Raw genomic sequence first — 17,413 nt, forward strand, 5'->3', positions numbered from 1 at the left:
GGAAACATGCAAGGCAGTTTGAATATTGTAGTAAGCACTTCTTGTAACTTGCTTCTTTTGGGGGACTAGAAAAGGCCAGAGTCCACATTCGCTCCTGGGTGCCTTCCTTCAGTTCACATCACTGGTAGAGGGTCCAGTTACTGAGATCAGATGCTGGTAGAATTATTGCATTATACACTGGTTTGAATCTCAGTTTTGGAAGAGTTAAGTGTGAGGTGAACATCCATCATCCATTCACCAAAGTTTATAAGGAGCCTGCCTCATTCTAGTTTTAAGATTTAGGATGCTCTGTATGTTGTGGTTGTAGTTGCAGTAGAGCAGGGTGATGAATCTGATGAGATCTGTCAGCATTTTAAGAAAGAGTTTGAAGAGGAGTGGTGTTGTGATCACACCTTAGGGTATGTCTTCATAAATGGCTTCCTATGGCGTATAACATGCTCTTTTGTTGTGCCTCATGCTTAATTGACCTCATGCCCAGGGACCATTAAATTCATTATTTCACAGAATTTTGGTGTCCTTCCTTTAAGTCTCTGCTTAATTGGTAAGTGGTCAGTTGTAGTATAGAAAATCAATTGTTTCTTCCATTACACATTAAGTGCTGTGGACATTAGACCAAGGATGCTGCACATTTTTTATTCCTGCAAATGGGAAGATAATGCAGGCATGATTATTCTGTACTTCATGTAGCTTTACGGATGAGCACCATAACACTTACGATACACACTAGAGTTCTATATGCTCATCATCAGAAAAAATGGATAATGGATGTAGTTGAATCCGTCAATACTGCAAATGCATACATATATGGACATTAATTAATGGAGGAATGCCCTGAAGTACATAAAGGTGAAACAGGTGTTTTGATATTATGGGCATTCACAGAATCAATGGACATATGAAATAATTCATAAATTGCAATAATGAATGCATAATAGAAGTGATAACATGTTTTTCCATATTACATCTGAGCACTTATAAATGTAGTAGAAACTCAAGTGAGGTGCACCAAAATTCAACTAAACAAGCCTTGGGGTATGTCAGAGTTTGTGCTGAAAGGAGCTGATGTAAATGGAGGTAGGAAGAAGATATAATCCTGCATTGATGTGAGAAGTTATTACATCTAAGGCATGCTTCCTTGGATATAAAGTTAGTCTTGTAACAGAAATATGGTGTGGTGATGATATGGTGATGCATGTTTATGGGAAACGTTTTGTGACATAAAAATCCCTCCAAGCCTTCTGTCCATCATTAAGAGTCTGAATTCCCAAAATTGGGCGCAGGTAATCATTGACGTAGATGGTAGGGTGACCCGTAAAATCCCAATTAGCAATGGCCTATGCCAGGGTTGTGTGTTGGACCCCTTGTTCTTCTAATTTTTTATTACTGACTTATCTGTTGCATTGGCTGCAGCAAAGGGCCTCAGTCCAAAAATGGATGGTACCCCTATAGCTTGCCTCGTATACACAGACAACCTGGTCATTAATGATATAGCGGAAAGAGACCTCCAAAATAAATTGAATACATTTGTGGAATATTGCAATAAGAAAACATTAATGATAAACATGGATAAGACTAAGGTGCTGGCATTTGGGGAGAAATCTGTAAAGACTGGATGGTATCTGTGGTCGAGTAAATTAGAAATTGTAAATAAATATAAGTACCTTGGGGTCTGGTTCTAAAATGTTCTGACATGGAAAGAACATAACGAGGCCCTAAAATGGAGATCTATAGCGTCTATAAATGGACTAAGAAAGGTTAACAAATATTATGGAGATGTGTCCTTATGACCCGTGCTGACATCATACATGGCTATGGTTCTCCCGCAATTTCATTATGGTGCTGAATTACTATGCATCAGTGGTAAATTGAACTGGGAATACAAAGAAGGAAAACACATGAAAAGCTTGCTCTCACTACCAAGGGCAGCAATGAACCAGGCAATTAAAATGGAGACAGGATTAACATCCTGGAATTATTTATCTTAAGCTGACACAGTAAGATTCTGGCAACGCCTGGAGATTGAAGAAGGGCAAAAGGTCTTGTCAATGTGTAAAAAAGAGATCTTGCACCACAAGTTGAAGTGGGCCAGGGTGCTAGGAGAAACCTGGGTGAAATATGCAGGATACTGGGGTTAGATCTCCCTAATGGAAATCTCCATATAGGGATCACAAAGGGTGCGCTTTGTAATTTAACAAGAAATAAGGCCAAAGAGCAGGGCGTGCAGTATCTTCATGGGAAAGCTTCCAATCGATTTATGATAAAGTCTTGGCAGAGTGAAGAGTGGTTTTCCTATACTAACACTTTACCCAAACCAAGGTGAAGAGCAGAGCTTTTATGACTGAGAATTGTCTTAAACCCGTGCCGTATAAGCAGTAATGTGAGGTCAGCAATGATGTGTGAGCAGGGAAAATGTACTTGTGGGTTACGGATAAAGTGTAATTGCCTGCATATCCTGGTAGATTGCTTGAAGATGCAGTCACCTCAGAAAGCAGTCCTTAATCCACGGTTCCGAAAATATGGCACATATGAACGGAAGCAAGGGAAATCGGTGGTAACAGAAATGCGCTTCTTGGACATGACAAGTGCTTTAGGAAGATTTGTGTTGGCTGTTCCTTGAATTCAGACTCAGTAAGCCGTTTAAAGGAGGGCTGATACTGGCGTTTGCCTGTGCCATATCTCTTGCTAAATCCTGCAGTAGACGGCTGCTTTATGGGCAATTTGGCCCTGAGATACAGTTTCAGGTTCTTTGCTTTTGAGAAACGTCTGTTTGCAATGGCATCTTAGAATGCTTGAGAGATTGTCGGTTTGGTGGTAGTGTGATCTAAGTTGTGGTATTCCAAGAGGATCCTAGAGAGTAGTGGATCATTTTGCATTCTTGAGATGTGATTTGTAGATATTTTGAACCTTGAGCAGAGGAGTCGTGGTCTTGTCTTTGGTACTACCACGACTCTGTAGGAAGAGGGGTAAAGGAAGGGAAGGTAGTTGGTCCTTTTCCTGCCCCACCCCTTCTGACCGCACTTGTTTCTAAGGACTTGCCACCTTTAAAATAAGAATCTTTCATATTTCTTCGTCAATTGATTTGCCAAAATGGCATTGATGCAGTTGGAGAAATATTTTTTCCTCTTTTCTTCTGGTGCTGGATCTCTGTTCCACAGTTACTTGTTAAGGGACCTGCTGCTGGAACTGCCTTGCTCTGTAGCTCCAGACCGCGCAGTAATGAGGCATCCATCACCTATTGGGACACTTCTGCCCTGTCTGCTGCACATCAGTGCTTTCTGGTCGCCCGAGGACAACTGCAGTATATTGGGGAAAGCTTGAGGACTGTGAGAGCGGCATGAGAAATTGTGATGCTCATGCGTCACTCTATACACATTGTAAACCTGTACCATCCATTAAATTCTCCTTAAACTCTGACCTACATGATCAGTGGGACAGGGGATCATTCCAACATTCAATTGCAAGGATCATTTCTGTCTTGAAAAACTAAGTCACCACCAGCTCCAACAACTTCATAACAGGTAAACATTTTAGACCAAGGTTCCACACGCAGCCAATTATTTTAATCTTGCAGACATGGAGATGTAGTGGGGTACCCTTTCTGTACATCTTGAGATGTACTTGTGTAAGTATACAAGGTCATTCTTTTTAGATGTTCAAATTTGATTCAGAAAGCCTCAAATTCTTGGTGTAGCTCATTCAGGTCTACCCTGAAGATGTATTTTCACATTTGGTAGATGAAGGCCTTACACATATCCTTGTCTTTATGCTGCCTCTTCAGATGATCCTACCTAGGTTAATGGTAGTTGCACCAGCTTCTGCTGTCTGTAAGCTTTTTCAATACCTCCATGCAGGAGAGTAGTTATAATTAGTGCAGCAGGTCTAGTGACACAGACCCAGGCTTATAATGAGTCAACTGCACCATTTGCCTCTGTTTTGCTGCTAAATCATCACATTAAGGTTGTCCTTTACTATCCAACTTGGGGTGAGCGGATGTCCTTTGTTTGCATTAAGGCTCATGGCATGTCAACCTGGTTATGGCCCTGCCTGGACCAAATCCTCACCAGGAGAGGCATTAATTCCACTGAAGAATTCTAATCACAAATGGCATTAATCATCACCTCCGCGGACATCTACAGCTAACATGCCGAGGGTTTGATAGACATTAAAACTGAACACCCCCACCTCCAGGAATCTGAGTTTGCCCGCCGGTAAGCGTACACTGCTTTTGTTATGCTCTACCTTTTGTGGATTGGCGAAGGGACGCGTGCCCTCTTGCCTGTGCTGTACCTGTAAAGCGTGTGAGGTACGCCTGCACACCTGCCCCTTGCGGGGTACGTACTGTGGTATATGAAAGGAGGGAGCACTGTCCTTATTCTTCCTGTTCCATGCACTGCAATAACCCACGTTGTCCATATGCTGTAAAGTATGCACTACCGCTGCATGTGCTGTGCCCTACTGAAGGTGGCTGTAGCACTGCCTGTGCTGTGTCTCTTCTACATGTATGTGTTTGTGTGCATGTGTGATGGAAGCTTGCACTTTCTAGCCCATGCTGTACCTGTTACGTGTGAAGGAAACCTGAACAGCAGATATTAAACTTTCATCGGTTCTGTTGGAAAGTGAATGGTGTTTCTCTGCTGTCACTCGTGCTGCACCTGTTCTGTGTGATGCAGGAGTGACCAGCTGAGATCAGTGCTGCACAATTTCTTTGGGTGTGAGAGAAGTTATCACTGCTGACACTCACATATTTACTTATTCTGTGCTGCTGCTCTCTGTGCTGTATCTATTCTGTGTGTCAGGAAAAAAATCCCTAGCACTGCACTATCCATGCTGTAGGTGCTCCGTGTATTAGCGTTGTGTGTGCATTGCTCCCTGTGCCATATGTGTTCTATGCGAAGTAGGTTTACCCTGCTTATGTTGTACATGTTCTCTCTGTGTGAGGGTAGCATTTACCCCTGGTGCCTGTGCTGTGCCGATTTTGTATGTATGAGGGACGTTTATACTGTTGCTTCCTCTGCTCAACCTATTTTGTCTGTATTTGAGGGAAGTTTTCACCATTACTGTCAGTGCTGTATTTGTTCTGTGCATTAATAAACTTGCACTGGAGTAGCTTGTGATGTATCTATCCTGCGTAGAAAGAAAGATTACCCTGCTGGTCGACCATTCTGTACCTGTTCTGTGTGTAAAAAAAGCTTGAAACTGTGCTGTTTCCACAAGCAACGGATTCAGCACAAGTTACACCTCTCCACTTGATCATGCTAGGTGTTTCTTTGATAACTACTCCCTCAACTCAAAAGGGTTAGCTTCCCTCTAAAGACCACGTGTATTCTGGAGACATTAAATTCAGGCTAGAAGTTGTCTGTACCTCTCATTAAACGTGTCCTGTACCTTTGTGAGATCACAGTGTTCGAAATAGTGTCTAGAACCCCATCTCATATCAAAGGCAATTGCCTGGGCAGCTTTGTCAAACCTGAAACCCATACATAGACTCATTGACCCTATTCATGGTCTATTAGCCAGGCACTCAAATGTTCTTCTATAACACAAGCAACTATCCACTACCAACAAAACAAATCCACTCCCACATACCTCTTCTGCTCCAACAAGAAAGCTGTCACCCTCACGGTCAAAAACACCCATCTTGAATGCTTTGCACACTTGCCTCTTGGCACCTACCTGGAATCCTTAATTAACACCATCACAGAAACCATAGCCTATGCAATGCCTTACTTGAAGAGGCAGCAAAATTACCCAGATCAAAACTGATACAATAAAACCACGAAACCAATAAAAGCATTGAGATCATTTTGGGATAAATCCCAGTTACCACAACCATACAGGAACTTAGTACAACCCAGTCCACCACCCACTAAGCCAGTCAAACAAGACTACATAATTGGCAAGGGTCTGAAAGCCCTAAACAATCCAAAGGTGATGTTCAAAGCCGTGCAGCGTGTTATTATACTCCAGTGCAGGCAGCACAGTTATCAAACCCTGCTGCAATGTAGTGTCCACTCTTCATTCTTCATAGGCAAGGTCTGCAAAATTAGATCTGCCATCAGCCTTTCCAAAACAGAAACCCACAACACTTCCTCAACCACGCCAACCATTCACATTAACACCACTACCAGGATGAATTTGAATTCAGTGTGTGAATAAACCACCATCGGAGCCCTCTCCCACATCTTCTAGTTCCACTGATTCCTAAATAGTTAGATATTAGTGTACTAAAATGGGTAGGTATACCTCTGATCACAAGAGCCAACCTCATATTCCCTCTGCTCTTCAGCATATACATCAAGTTTCTCGTGAACCTTTTAAGGCACCATAATTCAGTTTCAGAATTTTGTATGCCTTGAAAACAATTTCAACACATACCAGAAAGGCTAAACACCTTTGAAATATGGGTAAAGCATATCCTGTGGTTCCAAAACAGAAATATTGATCCTAATTAGCAGATATCGTGTTGAAAGTATCTACACTTTTTGCTCATCGTTACATTGATTAATGACCAGGTGCCAATGGAAACCAAAGTCAGAAATGTCCTGAGACACTGTCCTCACCTTCAATTCCCATATTGCAGCGCTTTTTCTAATGACCCACTGTGATCTACTATGAGCTCAAACCCATTAATCAAATTCTGCCATTTATGTCATACTGACATACATACTGGCCCACTCTCACCGTTCATCAACAGTTTGCTGGCCATGACTGACAACAAATTTGCAGACTTTAGAAAGTACAATATGCAACGGTCAGCTTCATCCTCAGTCTCAGAGAAAGAACAACAACAACATGCAACCTGCCCTTAAATCACTATATATAACCTTCTCCATGCTTCCTTAAGCCAGGTGCAGGGGCCATATTAATACATGTTTCTCCTTGTCGTCCTGCAGATGTTACTCAAGTTTCTTGTACTACAGCTGATGCTCTACCCATATTTGCTCAAGTTCCACAAATCTCCTTTTCCACCAATACAACTCACATGCACGCATCATGTGAATGTACAACATTGCCTTGATGCTGCATCAACAGTCTAGATCATGTGCATTTTCCAACTATGACTTCATATCGGCAATGCCCATTAATGGATTCAAAGACTTAAGGGGTTTTGTTTAGAGTTTGGGTATGTGGCATATGTGGCAAAAAGTGGGAGACGCCCCATCCATTGTATTTAGAGACTATGGTCCTGATTTAGAGTACGGTGGACGGGTTACACCGTCCCAAACATGACGGATATCCCGCCCACTGTATTATGATCCCCATGGGTTATAGGGAATTGTAACACGGTGGAGGGGATATCTTTCATGTGTGTGACAGAGTAACCCCCTTCGCCCAACTCTAAATCAGGTCCAACATGTTGCTATACATTCTAAGTAGGGTTGACAAAACATTCATTAATTTTTGGTGGCTAGCATAAATCTATCAAAAGAAAAAAAGCTCCTTAGCTGAAAAATGCATTCATGCTTTAATGTCTATTTAAAGGCTATTCGTCCCACCCCAGCACAAGAATGATGGGTGATGTTTTTCCAAAACACGACCATGAGAGTTCTTATCCAGACCTTCTCCATGCTAGCCAGCTTGCATCCTCCTCTTCCCAGAGGGTCTAGATACAAAGATGATCAGACTTACCACTCAAGCTGATAAGTACTTGGTAACAAACAAGGGTCCCAGTCTGTTATTGTGTCAAGGCCTGTTCAGATTCATTCTGTATGGTTTCCTTGAAACAGTAATGTAGGTATTCTATTGCATTTCTGCTTATTTATGATCCTGAAAACACAAATCTAATTTTAACTAGGAAATAGATTTTTTATCCAATGTCCACAGGAAAGCACTGCTGATTCTGAGTGATCAGCTCTTCTAGGACACTCACTGGTAGATCTGAAGTTATTTTCCTTTTGTTAGAACCCTTACATTTTCTTTCAGTTTGAAGACACTATCACATCAACAACTGTAACTGGCTGTGAAAAGGAGCACGCCTCATCTTTCTATTTTAGGCCTGCAGGGCAAGATGAATCGTTTTTCTTTGCAGGACTGCCATACATATGTTTGGGTCCCACTGAGTGGGAAGTAATGGAACATTCATTTGAAGTGGAAAGGAATAAGAAAAAATACATTTCCAGAAATGAGGTTGGAGGCGAGGAATGGGAACAATTATGCACACTGAGATTGTGTTGCCTCAAATCCCACGTAAGAAGTCATCGGTTTACAGATTTCTTCTCCAAAACGTCTTGGTGGGATATCGTTCAACTAGATGGGTCATTATGACCTTAGGGACCAATATCTCAGAGTCATCCTGGGGTGGACCACCCCCATCCTAGAACTCTGCTATCATCTAAAATGAGCCTTAAGAAGCAAATTAAAAGTTAAAGGAATTGACCACTGACTCCTAGGTTGTGAAGTCTACACAGATGAAGAGCTGTTTTAATAACACCATATAATTGTCTTACTTTGTAGGGGGACAAAGGACCTCCTGGGACCCCTGGAGCACCTGTAAGTGTGTACTTTTATTTTATTTCAAATTAAAACGTGACAAATGTAAAGTTTTTACCCAAAATGTAATCAATTTGTTCATTATATTGACATACCTTGACAGGGTCCAAAAGGTGATCCTGGGCAACCTGGCCTGAACGGAGCTGCAGGGGAGCCTGGAATTGATGTGAGTAGACATATGATCTAATCGTCTTGATAAATCAAAGTTGACATGAAATGTTCTAAAAAGTAGTTTTCCCTTGGATATGGTGACAAAACTCTCCTCAGAAAAAAGGTGGTTTAAAGTTGTTAGCAGATAACACTTATTGGGTAATGCTTGAAATATTTAGGAGGCGATAGCCTATCCCACAGTTATTAGAAAGTCAGTTTGTTGACCATATGGGCACAGCTGGACTCTTCGTGTGAGGATGTACTAGGGGGGTGAGGTAGGTTGGTGAGGGTACATTCATTCATGTTTTAACCCTTGCCTTTTCTGGTAGCACTGGGTAGGTAAAGTTATTAATTTTCTGAGTAGGGTGGATCAACACTTTTGTTCCCCATAAGACTTGTTCTGTATACACATGGTGGCAGGAATCATATATTTATTGGGTAAGGGCGGAAATACACTTTTTTCCTTTACACTTTTTCTGATAACTTAAGGTGGAAATAATTTTTTGTTTGGCTGAGCAAGGTCCGAAAAAATCCTTCTTCCATAGATTTGCTCAAGTAACACTGAGTTATTTGAAAGAGTATGGTGCATAAACACTCCCCTAAACATGTTCTCCTAACACAGGGTGGAGATGATTGTTGTCCAGCTGAGCAGGATGCATAAACACCCTTTTTATTACATTTGTTCGAGCAACATCTTGTCATTCTTTGAATGAGCAGGCTGGATACAATGGGTAGTGAGAGTCAATCATAAACCGAGGAGGGTGCCTAATTACCTTTTAACCGAGGCCGAGATGTTTTCTTTTTACACAACATGAAGAGGCCTCTTGATTGACAGAGTAGGGTACATAAACAGCTTCCTTCCCTAGGCGTCCTATGCTAAAACTGAGTCATTCATTGACTTAGCAGGGTGCATAAGCACCTCATTCCACTAGGCATGTTTTGGATTCACTGGGTAGTGAAACTTACTAGGGGGCACGTACAGCTTTTTCACATGGCTAGTCCTGGCTAAACAAGGTGGAGTGGGTCACTGACTGAGCAAAATGAGTAATCACCTTTCTCCCTAGATTGTTCAGATTGTCCTGAGTGCACTAGCCCCTTTCTCCTCTAGACTCAGGTAACACGGGGTCCTTTGTTGTATGAGTGAGTAGGGTGCATAAACACATTCATCTCTTAGACGTGCCCTGGTTAAACAGAGTAAGAGTGTCCTTTATTGACTGAGCAGAGTGCATAAACACATAATGCCCCATACTTGTTTGGGTGAAGCTATGCCACACTTTGAGCAGGATGTATAAACACCACCTAATTATTTGGATACAATGGCTGATAAAAGTAACTTGTTGTTCTATTAGGGTGCATGGACATCCTTCTCCCTTACTGTTCTCCTGGTTCCACATGGTGGAGAGGACCAGTGGTTGACACAGGTGGTTGCATAAACACATTTGCTACAGAGACATATTCTGGATAAACTGGGTGGTGAGAGTCAATTGCTGACTGAGTACAGTGCATTGTTTCACTTGATGGAATATGGTGAGTATCACTCTTGGACTAAGCAGAGTGCATAAACACCTTTCCCTCGAGACATATTCAGGTTATACAGAAGAGGTAAGTTTGTTGATTTAGCAGGGTGCAAAACCACCTTTCTTTTTTTTACCTTGTTCCCTTTAGACCCATTGTTAGAGATTGATCATTGATCCTGCGTCCTACGTATAGTCCCCTTACATTTGTCCTCATTCAACTTGAAGAGGGACATTATTGACCAAGTGTCATACATACCGTTTGTTTTACTCAAGGCTTGTTCTAATTATTGAGGCTGCAGAAGATAGCATATCGACCTATCATTGTTGAAAATGTCTTGGTCGCCAGTTTAGTTCTAATTGGACAGATAGAGGGCAGTTATTGACTAAAAATGTACATAAACCCCCTTCTCTCAGTGGCATGTTGTAGTCAGAGAGGTGATATAGGTCAGCCAATGACTGAGCATTGTACACAAATGTCTGTCTCTTATAGACAGGGACTCTCAGGTCAGGAAACTAATATAGGTGTCCAGAGAGGTATCCTGCACCTTTCCTTTGTCCGTGTCAAGCAATACAGTTACAGCGTTGAGCTCTTCGATCCTATCCCATATTCAGAGACAAATCGAAGAAATCATCTTGCACAGGTTAGAGTTGGATTCTCGCCTTTCCCCTTGTTCTCATCTAGCATTTCTGATAATGCTTTAAGACTTTTTCGTCACTGAGCACATGCGGCAAGTGAGGTGCTACTTATGCCCAAATCTGGGAACAATGGAAATGGAAAAAAAATGACAAAAATATATAGATAGCATGTCTCCCAGTATTTGTAGTTTAAAAATAAAAAAGCACCGTTTGGAAAGTCTTCATGTGATGGTATTTAGACATTTTTTCTGGCATCTTTAGTGATAGGATGAATTAACTTGAAGGTATCCACCTATAGAGCTAAGAAGCTCTGTATATATCTGTGGGCCAGATTACGTGCTAATATTTATTTATATTGACAGATCCTCCGCTGTTCTTCCATGGGGTGGAGGGACCGCCTATCAAATAAGTGACTGCCAAGAACATGGTAATTTATACTGCATTGGCAGGAACCCCCATCATGGGGATTCTTGTCAATGCATCTTTGTGTTTGGTGCAGGGCTACATCAGCAAGACGTAACCCACACCAAACAGTTTTCTTTTTTTTATTTTCAAAAAGAAAATCCTGAAAAGTGATTCTCTTCTGTAAAATACAAAAAGTAGTGCTCCCCTCACAATGGGAGTCATCTCCCAATGCTGGGGGGGAGGGTATGTGGGAGGTGGGCATTATTTGATTTTTACTGTCCGTCTCTGCCATCTTTTGCCTGACAGTGACGGACAGTAAAAAGGTGTCTACATGTCCAACCATCCAGATTGGGTGGGTGGACATTTAGCCATTTCTCTGATGGCCCTAATTCTGATGGCCCATCAGAGAGATTTGGCTATGGCAGTGACGGAGTAGTCACAGCTGTAGCCAAGCCTACTACGGTCTGCCTGCAGTTAAATCAGGTCGGCGGACCATTATGTTGGCGGTATGTATACTCTGTCATCGGTGCAACATATTATACACCCCAGCAACATCCTAATCGGGCCCCAAGTCTGCCTGATACGTACCACTCACTCACAAAAATATGACCATTATCTTATTACGTACCTTTGTTCGAGCTGCCAATCTCATGCTGTCTTCATCTGCAGCTTGATATGCATTTATAAACTCTACACTAAATTCTTGGTCTATAAAGAAGCAAGTGAGGGGAGAGTGTGTGCAAACTGTAGAACATTTTCGCTGTGTGGAGGAATGTAGCTGAATACAGTAGTATCAGTAGTGGGAGGGCTGTTGAACTCCAACATGTTCTCATTGAGAGAAGGCGAGTGAGCTAGAGGGATGAGGCATATTGTAAATATGCAAAACAAAATTGAACTAGGTGCCCTGAGGAATGTTCTACCTGTGTTTGAAGAGCAGGGGTGACCTTTTGGTACTCAAAGGAACTCAAACCTGGGAGGAGAATTTGTTTCAGAGTTTGGCAATTTCACCCAGATGGTATGCCAGTGTGTCACAAGAGGCACTAGGGTAGTATGGCTATAACTTTTAACATCACCGCTGAAGTACTGTCGTAGTCGTATCAAATGATTCATTATTTCTGCAAGATACGACAATCTTATACCATGAAATGAATGACATCCACCATCGTATGCTCTCAAGTCAGAACAGGTTGTTTAATCTCTTGGCGATAAGCAACTATTGCACTGATGGTTGGCGGTATGCAAACATAACATGACATGTTCATATACGCAGCATTAAATATGTATGGCTGCCTGGCCATCTTTGTTCAGGCATCAGAGCTCGTGATGTGTGCACCTAACCAGTGTAGAACAACACATGCCATTTTTAACAATCCACAATGGAACTATGGTGTTGTTGATGTGTTTTGACCTTCTAAAGGCTTCCTGGTGGAGTCTTCATCTTTACTGGTACCTTGCTAGAAAAGTAATTAAGTAATTAAACGGCAGCCAATGGAAACTAGACCCCAGGTACTTGTTGAGTGCTTGTCGCGCTGCTGGACCACTTTTTGGCTATTGGATTAGGGTAAATCAGCTTTTACTATTGACATTTTTAACAGTTTGGCATGTTTAACAGTAAGGATGCTTTTCTACTTGGGCCCGTAACTATGACTGAGAAGCAGAGTGCAGGCTTCTGACAGGGTAATGCAGTTTAATGTTCTTCCACACAAAAGAGAGTGTGATGCAATAGTGTGCGGCTCGTGATACAAACGAACTTGCACATCATACGCTTTTGGAAAAACACTTGAGCATTGTACTTTCTTGGGCCAGTAACTAATGAGACAAGATAGCTTGGCATATGCAGAGCCAATGTCAGATGCTGAACTGGTTAGTCAGGGATTCCGAGAGAGGCTCCACTGTGGTAGTAAATCCTGAATAGAACAAAGACAGTGATGCATTTTAATTGTATGAGGAGAGCGAGCCGGAGGCTTGGAGAAAGACGTGTGAATAGGAGTAATCTAAGATGCATAAGGAGAGAGATTAAAGACATGGAGCGAGTGCCAGCTGCATAAAGAGCAGGGAGCCAAGCTACGTAAAAAAAAATCTGTGTGGTGGAGAGAAAGCTATTTTCTTGGAGCTTTGGACATTAAAAATGATCCAGCTGTGTAAAAGGAGAGCTCTAGACACACAGAACATACACCTGTTGTGAAAGTTGAGTTCAGGGCCCCAGAGAATGTTGCACTTTGGTGAAAGAGCTGGAGCTGGGAGTTTGGCCATATTGTAGGGTTGTATGATACAACACGCATGCAAAAACAATGCATGCCTCAGAAACACGATAGCGTCTTTACCATGCATGGTTTTACCACGCATGCCTTTACAACAAATTTTGTTGTAAAAGCATATGTGGTAAAGAAGTATGCGTGGTAAATTCCCACCTACCTTGCACCCTAACACACCCCTGTACCTAAAATTACACTGCCTTGACCCCTAAACCTAAAATACTACCCAGACCCCCTCTGACGTCCTCTGCTCTTCAAACTGGCATTCCCTCTTCCTGTTTGCCCACCCATCCTCTCCCACCCTGAGCCCTAAACCCACCATACACACCCTAAAACCTCCCCCCCAACCCCTCTACCATTTAATCTACCCCAACACTCACCCCGTCACTGCCCTGATATCCACCAAACTACCCCAACCTCTGCAAACCCCTGCTCTTTAATCAACCCCGACCCCCGGCCCTGAGCCCTAAACCCCCCCATGCATCCCTAAAATAAAAAAACTCCCCCACCCCCACTTACCGCGACCTATCCATCTTCCTGCTCCTTCCTGTTTGCCTGCCCATCCACACAGCTAGACCGCTGCCTGAACAATGCATATACGGCCTGCTCTTACCTCGCAAATGCGTAGTCAAGATATATGCGTTGTTCAGGCAAGCGTTGTTTAACTTGTGGCCTTCTGCCATGTGTGGCTGTGCCCACATAGTTGAGGCCGTTTCCCATATTCTAGCTGTCTGAACAGAGTCCAATGGACTCATTTGCCAACTAAAGGATGTTACCTCTTCATCCTGTTTAACCACCGACCATTGGCCTCCATTCTCTGTCACATGACATTTGCATCTTCTCTGATGAAGCCCAGTTCTCCACAGTCTTGAAAAGCAAGACAAGTCTACCTCATTCAGTAGGCTTAGGACCCACTGAACCCAATTCTCAATAAAAGACCATTATAATTAGTCCTCGCTGGCCAAGGTCACTTGTAGCCATTCACCATATAAATATGTCACCTGAGCAACACTCCGATGCTCCTGACATAGCATGTCACAAAATTTTGCACATAATTAGCCAATGCATATTTTAAATTTGTAAAGTAATGAACTGAAGTTGCTATGTGATATTATTGCACAAAATCAGGTGTGTCAATTTAAGATGTAAGTGTGTGAATGTGATGTGTTTATATAATGTTTTGCCTATATCGCCGCTGCATAAAACTAATAATCCCATCTTCTTTCTCAATAAAACAGAACACCACAAAATACCAATCAGAAGAACCATATTTTTGCTGGCTAATAGAATTGTGGTCAATCTTCCAATGATTAAAGTTAAATTCAGGTTGAAATGTGGATCGTAAAAAATGTAGTATATACAAAACAAAAAGTGATTTATCTGCATAGTTGGACCCTACTACTGCCTTAGGTCTGATTGACTCAATCAGTGAACAAGTGCTTTATGAATCTAACTCTTAATAATGCCAGTTGACGATGGCTCATTGAAATCAAGAAGTGTCTGGACCATCCTAAACTTTGGAAGTTTGTCTTTACCAATCAGAAGCTGTTTTACTAGCTAATGCAGATTTGCTTTGTGTTTAACACCTATCTGAAATACGGTGTGCTTTCTTTCTGCAGGGTTTAATGGGAGCAAAGGGAGACAGGGGTCCAGCTGGGGCTTCTGGCCCTAAAGTAAGTATGAACGACTTCTTGTCATTGATAGTCTTGCATTATCTCCTCTATTTATTTTCACCAGTCAAACCGGATCCAAATACTCTGAATTAAAGCTCCAGGTTTTTGTGATTTCTTCATAGCAAACTGCTGAAGTGGAATCTTGTGTGATAATTGTGTGGCTTCATTCAGATTGCATTATTTGTGGTTTGTAGAATACGACCAAGATTTACTTTAACATAATGCTTAAAATGTGGGTTTAGCTACCCTGTAAACACTCCTTACATACAAGAATATGGGAATGAGGTAAGGGTAGGCAAAGTGGTAGCAACACAAGGCACATCTGCCCCTTTATCCATGGCAGTGGTCTAACATGAAGCAGTTGTTGCATGTGCACAATTTCGTGAGAGCCACAAAAATGTCACATATGCTGCCTGTCTCACAGATATACAAATGTATTTGACTCAGCAGAGAGCTACTGAGGGGCTGGATCCCTGCTCATCTCATTGGCTGCAAGGGCCTATATTGAACCAACTGTTCACAGCTGTGAAGTGCACCATTTAGGCTGCTTGTTTTAATCACTAAGGGCCTCATTGCACATCCACTGGCAATCTTGTTTGTGCCCGAATCAGCGTTATAGCTTGGATGGTAATACCCCACTTTTTCTTTGCATAAACTTCCCCAGGTATAATCTGGCACACATTGTATGGGGAAAAATGCAGCAAATGCCATCAAGGTTGCACAGTTTAGAATGGACGAAAGCTTGTGGTATTACTACATTATCACCCATTCTGAGGTGTGGAAAAACAGAAAGAAGGGACATTAATTCATCAATAAATAACACACCCAGCAGTATCAGCGTGTAATAGGTGGATTTTAACTCACAAAATATTTTGGTCCACTAAAGTACCACTAGCATCTGTTTTGCTTTTTCATTAATGCTAACATAGCACAGGCTGACTAGGTTATTTGACCCCTGGACTATTTCCCGAGAGGATGCTGCCTTTGACATCCAGTAAAGCTGGGTCGTGTCAAACCTTTGCCTTATTGAGAGATCTCAGTCACAGGTTGCCTCCGTGCCATACTGCCTCTTCCAGCTGGAGCTGCGGGCCCTGGAGTATAATCTGATACAATCCTGAGCCCCTTCTTAAGCAATGACATAATGATGGTATTTCTAAGGTTTTTTTTGCTTACTTTCGTGAAATGGTTCACATCCTACATTATCAACCGGCAGCAGCTGAGAAGCTATAAAGCTCACCAGGAGCAGTGCCTCCCTTAGAGTGGTGGAGCGTTGCCCTATTTATATTTTGGCCCCTCCATTAAATGTGATTTGACCACAAAAACAGTGTGTTTTGCATTGATTCTTCCGTGGATAGGCCGGTTGCAATACTGAGGCCTTAGGTGGTTCCTGACTCCTGGAGAAGCCAGTGTGGGCATAAGGGGGTTGGGCTTAACAATAGTATTCACATAACAGACGGACACCATCAGATTTAGCCAGTAGCAGCTCAAGTGCACATGTCGCGTTGGACTGCTGCCTCTCTCCGGCCAGCTCAACATGCTCAGTGGAGGCCGGCCCAGAGTCTCACCCTGCACATACCGGAGAGGGCGAGGTGACTTATAGCTGCAGCTCCTGTGCTCAGTAATGAGAGCTGAGGTTGTTTTCCCCAGCCAATCCAGACGCTGCTCCTGCTGTTACAGCAGTGCCTCGATTGGCTTAGAGACGTGGTACGGTACAGTTGCTAGGGGCCTGCCAGTGTGTGTAGGTGAGCAGCACGCGGTGGGAGAATGCTGTATCTCTCTCTCTCTCTCTTTTTCGTGCCACACTGTGTGCCTGCAGGGAAGTTGAAAATACAATTCACCTTGCTTCTTTCCACCGTCGTCTTCGCATTCACCACCACCATGTGAAGGAAGATGCTAATATCAGCTGGACAGCACTTTCCTTATCGATCTTGTGAGGATGAAGGCGAAGTAACAGCAAGAATGAAGGTGGCGTAGAGTGCAATGTCATGCTTTGCATACTGCACACAGATTTTCCCAGCAAGCGTTTTAACCCACTGAGCTATCTGGACAGCTACCTTTTATAAGAGGCCCTCCACAAATAATACGGGTTTTATTTATTTACATTTCAAAATAATCAGATTGAGACCTAAGAATAGTAAAGCCACGTAGAGATGAGGTAGCAAAATGAATGCTGGGAAAATGGCATAATTTGCACAGAAGTGAGAGGGCCAGGCCTGAATGTTAAGGGGAGGGGTACCCAAATGAAAGAAAGTCTGGGAGATGTTAAATATGCTATGTCCTGGCGAGA

At 42.6% G+C, this 17,413-nt stretch overlaps 1 protein-coding gene across 1 annotated transcript in view; it reads left to right on the top strand.

The window, feature by feature from the left end:
* Nucleotides 1-17,413, top strand: part of COL9A2 (collagen type IX alpha 2 chain) — a 157,926-nt gene that overhangs the window by 13,680 nt on the left and 126,833 nt on the right. Inside the window, exons 3-5 of the mRNA XM_069223778.1 lie at nucleotides 8,455-8,490; nucleotides 8,594-8,656; nucleotides 15,073-15,126. Coding sequence (XP_069079879.1) covers nucleotides 8,455-8,490; nucleotides 8,594-8,656; nucleotides 15,073-15,126 — 153 coding nt within the window. The remainder of the gene's footprint in view (nucleotides 1-8,454; nucleotides 8,491-8,593; nucleotides 8,657-15,072; nucleotides 15,127-17,413) is intronic.

Source organism: Pleurodeles waltl, chromosome 3_1 (assembly GCF_031143425.1).
Source record: "Pleurodeles waltl isolate 20211129_DDA chromosome 3_1, aPleWal1.hap1.20221129, whole genome shotgun sequence".
Classification (NCBI taxonomy): Eukaryota; Metazoa; Chordata; class Amphibia; order Caudata; family Salamandridae; genus Pleurodeles; species Pleurodeles waltl.